Source organism: Sorghum bicolor, chromosome 3 (assembly GCF_000003195.3).
Source record: "Sorghum bicolor cultivar BTx623 chromosome 3, Sorghum_bicolor_NCBIv3, whole genome shotgun sequence".
Classification (NCBI taxonomy): domain Eukaryota; kingdom Viridiplantae; phylum Streptophyta; class Magnoliopsida; order Poales; family Poaceae; genus Sorghum; species Sorghum bicolor.
The window spans coordinates 8,325,503-8,330,403 of NC_012872.2; the positions used below are offsets into that span (position 1 = coordinate 8,325,503).

At 49.3% G+C, this 4,901-nt stretch overlaps 1 protein-coding gene across 1 annotated transcript; it reads left to right on the plus strand.

Annotated features, from left to right (window-relative positions):
- On the plus strand, nt 2,673–4,446 carry LOC8070436. The gene is made up of 3 exons (XM_021456098.1): nt 2,673–2,874; nt 3,440–3,726; nt 3,802–4,446. The coding sequence occupies exons 1-3, from the start codon at nt 2,673–2,675 to the stop codon at nt 4,444–4,446; spliced, it is 1,134 nt and encodes a 377-aa protein (XP_021311773.1).

Genomic DNA, 4,901 nt, shown 5'->3' on the forward strand with positions numbered 1-4,901 from the left:
TGATTTCATTAAAGGATTACCTCTCTCTGGTTCAGTTAATTGCATCTTGGTGGTTGTGGATGTTTTTTCCAAATATTCCCATTTTCTGGGTTTGAAGCACCCCTTCACGGCAGAATCTGTGGCCAAGCTATTCTTTTCCCAAGTCTTTAAGCTCCACGGGATGCCTCAAGCTATTGTGTCGGACCGTGATCGTATCTTTACTAGCAAACTCTGGCAGGAACTTTTCAAGCTAGCCAAGGTTGAGCTTCGTATGTCCACTGCGTACCACCCACAGTCGGATGGGCAAACCGAACGGGTCAACCAATGTTTGGAAACTTTTCTTCGCTGTTATGCTCATGCATGTCCCAAGCAATGGAGCAGCTGGTTGGATCTTGCTGAGTACTGGTACAACACAAGTTTTCACTCTGCTGTGGGATGCTCCCCTTTTGAAGTCATGTATGGTTACGCCCCTGGTGCTTTTGGGATTGAACCTGTTCAGAATGCTCCAGTGACGGATCTCTCTTCGTGGCTCGCAGATCGCTCTCTCAATTCTGAGCTGATCAAGCAACATCTGCTGCGTGCTAAACAGCGCATGAAGAAGAATGCCGATCTTCACCGTTCTGAGCATAAGTTTGAGATTCATGATTGGGTTTATCTCAAATTGCAGCCGTATGTGCAATCTTCTCTTGCTGATCGCTCTCATCATAAGTTGGCATTTCGTTTCTTTGGCCCTTACCGTGTGGTAGCCAAAGTGGGATCAGTGGCCTATCGATTGGAGCTTCCGCCTTCATCTCAGGTTCACCCAGTTTTTCATGTGTCCCAACTTAAAAAGGCGGTGGGTGCTCATCATACTATCACAGCATTGCCACCATCTGACTCAGCAATGTGGAGTGTCCCCGAGGCAATTCTGCAACGCCGCCTGCTCCGCCAAGGTACTTCTTCTATAATGCAGGGTCTCATCAAGTGGTCGCATCTGCCGGAGTCTCTCGCCACATGGGAGCAGCTCGAAGATCTTCGCCAGCAGTTTCCTCGCGCTCGGATATGGGTCCATCCAGGCGCGCAAGAACCGGGGAGTGTTAGTTAGCACTGTCCCTATGTCTGACGTCGTTCGCAAGATCGGTGACAAGGAAGGCCGTGAAGCCCGGCCCAAGACTAAGAACGTGCGCATCTTCGGCCCAGAATGGCAACATGTGTGAAGCCCATTCTCGGTAGCGTGTGGAGTGGCTGAATGACAGTATATGTGTACGTAGTTGAGGGAGGAAAGGGATCATGAACCTTGTACGAACTCATTCTTAAGCTATCGAGATTCGTCTGTCTTCGTCCCCATTCTCTGCTTCCCTGCCCCAAACTCTGATTCCTCTTCCCATCCTCCGATTGCTGTTAACACAGGGCCTCGCGCTGTGAGCTGCGGATCTAAGTGGCGTGGGGGAGCTGGGGACGGTGACGGCGAGGGCAAGGGCGCAGGGGCAGGGCCACGATTTCTTTCTGCTCTCAGCTGCGCGGCGCGCGCCCAACGGAGAGGGCGACGGCACGAGCAGCGATGGCGCCCCGGAGCCTCGCGCGGGGAGCTGCGGAGCTGGGTGACGCTGACGGCAAAGGCGCAGGGCCGCGATTTCTTGGAGGCTTGGAGCTCTGAGGGAGGCGACCGAGGGGCGCGGAGGCGATATCCGCAGGAGGAGGAGGGTGACCGAGGGGTGCGGGGGGCGGGGGCGATAACTGCGGGAGGGGGGGCGATAACCGCCCCGCCCGGAGACGATGACCTTCGGGTCTTTTTAGTTGTAGAGATATAAGCCGTTGACGACTCGCTCCACAAATAATGTAAAAGTCTACTCATAAACCAATTACTAATTGATAATCACGTGATCACTTTTAACAAGGTATCTGCAATTTCCTCGTTCGGACATGTTCATGCCATCTGTAGTGTCAACCAGTACGTATTATGCCTCACACAAAGCGTGACAAGTACATCTCCGATTTTAATTCGGAGAAGCCTTCAAATCTATCTTTTGACTATCAATCTCTCTTATACAGGTATATGTGAGTACAATAATGTGGTACAACTACTTTTTTGATAATTAAAACAAGCATATAGTTCCACCAATCATCGGTTTAAAATTACGTACTAGAAAAATCTGACTTTTCAAATTCTGATAAACCATTCCAAAAGAAATGAAGTACTAACGGAAACGAGCGTAGGTAGGGACTGGCCTTGTTTAGTTCGCAAAAAAATTGTAAAATTTTTCAGATTTTTTGTCAGATCGAATCTTGCGGCACATACATAGAGTATTAATAAATATAGATAAAAACAATAACTAACTATACAGTTTGTCTGTAATTTGAAGACAAATCTTTTAAATTTAGTTAGGCCCTGTTTAGATATGAAAATTTTTGGCCCAAACAGCAAAAATTTTGTGGATTTTGGACTTGGGAACTAAACAGGGTCCAAAAATTTTTGGGCTAAAATTTTGGTCTGCAAGGCCTGAAACTATGCACTCACTCCCAAGCAGAGCCCACCAATCCGCCTTTTAATCCCGATCCGCCAGCGGCCCCCTCATTTCCGCATCCTCCCTCAAACCCTAGCCGCATTCGTCCCGTCTACTCCCGTCTCGCCATCCTCCCGTCTCCCCCGCAAACAAACCCTAGCCGCCCAATCCACGCCGCCGCCCCGCTTCTCGGCCACATCCTCCGAATCCATGGACGGATCCCACGGCGACTGCTTCACCGGTGGTCACTACGCCGACGAAGAGGTGTTCGGCGTCCATGATGCCGCCATGCAAGACGCCCCTCAAGATCCGCCGTTGACGAACGACGGCGCCGGCAGCAGCAGCTTCCTAAACCCGCGTCTGGCCTCTCTGGACATCAACTACGGCTCGGACTGGACTCCGATGGGATTAGGTCAGCCCGTTCCCCCTCGATCCGCGTCCCGTTCCTTGAATTTCAACCCTCCTCGCCGCGTTGACTCCCCGCTCCCCGATGGCCGCCCTTTTCAACCGTCTTCGTCCCGGATCCCCTGGCTCCCTAGCGGATCTGGGGGAGGCGTTTCTTCCCCGGGCGGATACGGCCACTTCGAGCCTCCAGCTGCGCCGGGGATGACTTTCGTTCCCGGCGGTTCCGGTGGTCGAAGGCCAGCTGTTGTAGCGGGTAGCCCACGCATGGGTCGTGGTCCCCGTTCCCGGGGAGCAAGGCCACGAGGAGAAGAAGTCCTCCCCGGCACGGACGGCTTCCGATATCCGGTAAAAATCTTGCATTTCTTTTTTTTTTTGTTGTCGTGTATATTGTCATGAATGCTTTACTGTACTTATTCTATTATTGTGTACAATGTCATGCCTGTTATAGTGTACATTGTCATGCCAGTTTTATTGTTATTGTTCTTTGTATTGTGAATCTGGGTTGTTCTATATTTTTCTGCGCTTTTGTTGCACCTGAAGTAGTTCTCTGGTCTAGGTTTTAAAACACAAAGGTAGTTGGGATCCGGCGCGACTCCGCGTGTTTATTGATGTGTACCACGCTCAAATTAAAAATGGCAACTTCAACAAGGGAGTCATGAGCGTTGCTGGGTGGAGAGACATCAAACATAGGTACTTCTTGGCTACTGGGTTAGTTCACGAGAAGGACCAGTTTACTAGTAAGCTACAAGATCTGAAGGCTGAGTGGAGGATATGCAAGGCTCTGCGCAAGGCTTCTGGCCTGGGAGGTAGTGGCAACACAATTGAAGCTGATGATGCTTGGTGGGAGAGGGAGATGAAGGTACCCTCCAATTAATTTAGGTTTATAATAGAAGACTATGCTTCCAGTCTTACAAGAATATGATTGTTGTTCTAGGGGAAGAAGGCATTGATGAAGATAAGGGATCAAGGAATGCCGGACTACATTGGTCAGCTTGATGACATATTTGAAGGATGGACAGTTGATGGCTCAACTGCATACAGGCCTGGTACTGGTGCTGAGACTGGTGCCATCCCTTTAGATGATTCTGATGACGAGGCGCAGCATGATGGACAACAAGATGTTCCAGCACCTGAAAGCCAAGGGTATGGCACACCTGGAAGCCAAGGCTATGGAACACCTGGAAGCCAAGGAAGAAAGAGGCCTTCTAGCAGCAGTCCTTCTGTCTCCAGCCCTAGCAAGAAGACTAAGAGCTCCACTGCTAGGTCGTGGGAGACCCATCAGCGTGAAGCCAATGACATTGAGAGGCAGAAGGTTAACTTGTTTGGTTCCATCCTGGAGATGCAACACAAGAGAAATGAGCGACACCAGCATAAACGTGTTTCTTTGACAAAGGAAGAGAAGGTCGAGAAGGCGTATGACATTGCACTGGGTATGGGAATATCTACACATACCAAGACGTCCTTCCTTGCCATGAGGAAGATCTGCCACAGTGAGGTTGAACTGGCCATCTTCCTTTCTTGCAAGGACGATGAGGCCAGGTGGATCATCATCAACGAAAACCTCCCGGTGGATGACTAGTACCCCTGCTTAATTGAAGTTCATGAAGTTAGTCTTAATGCTGGTAGCTTTTGTGCTATTTATTTAGTTTGGTTTAGGGTTTGTTGAACCTTTAGCATCATCATCTTTGTGAACTAATTCCCCTTATGCGGCGTCACTTTGGGGTTGACTTAGGATCTTTTGTAGGAAAATGTTGTCTGAACCTTTTGCACTACCTTTTATGTGATCACTTAGCTTATTGTTGAATTTCAATGTTCTGTTGCATGGCCATCGAGCTATGTGAATCTATTTGGGTAGATGGTTCGGGACATCATATCATTTGAGAAAGGGGGCTGACCTGATTATGTGATTTCATAGGGTAGTGAAGACCTTGAAGTGATCAGTGATGATGAACCAGAAGATGATGACCACAGTTCGGATCTAAGCGATGAATTCGACGAGGCCATTGAAAACATGATACTGATTGAGCTCATGTC

Bases quoted from the DNA above. Each gene is read 5' to 3' on its own strand.
- LOC8070436 (XM_021456098.1), top strand. From the start codon at position 2,673: ATGGACGGATCCCACGGCGACTGCTTCACCGGTGGTCACTACGCCGAC. The intron at 2,875-3,439 runs GTCAGCCCGTTC...TAAAACACAAAG, and splicing joins CTGGACTCCGATGGGATTAG to GTAGTTGGGATCCGGCGCGA. The intron at 3,727-3,801 runs GTACCCTCCAAT...TTGTTGTTCTAG, and splicing joins GGTGGGAGAGGGAGATGAAG to GGGAAGAAGGCATTGATGAA.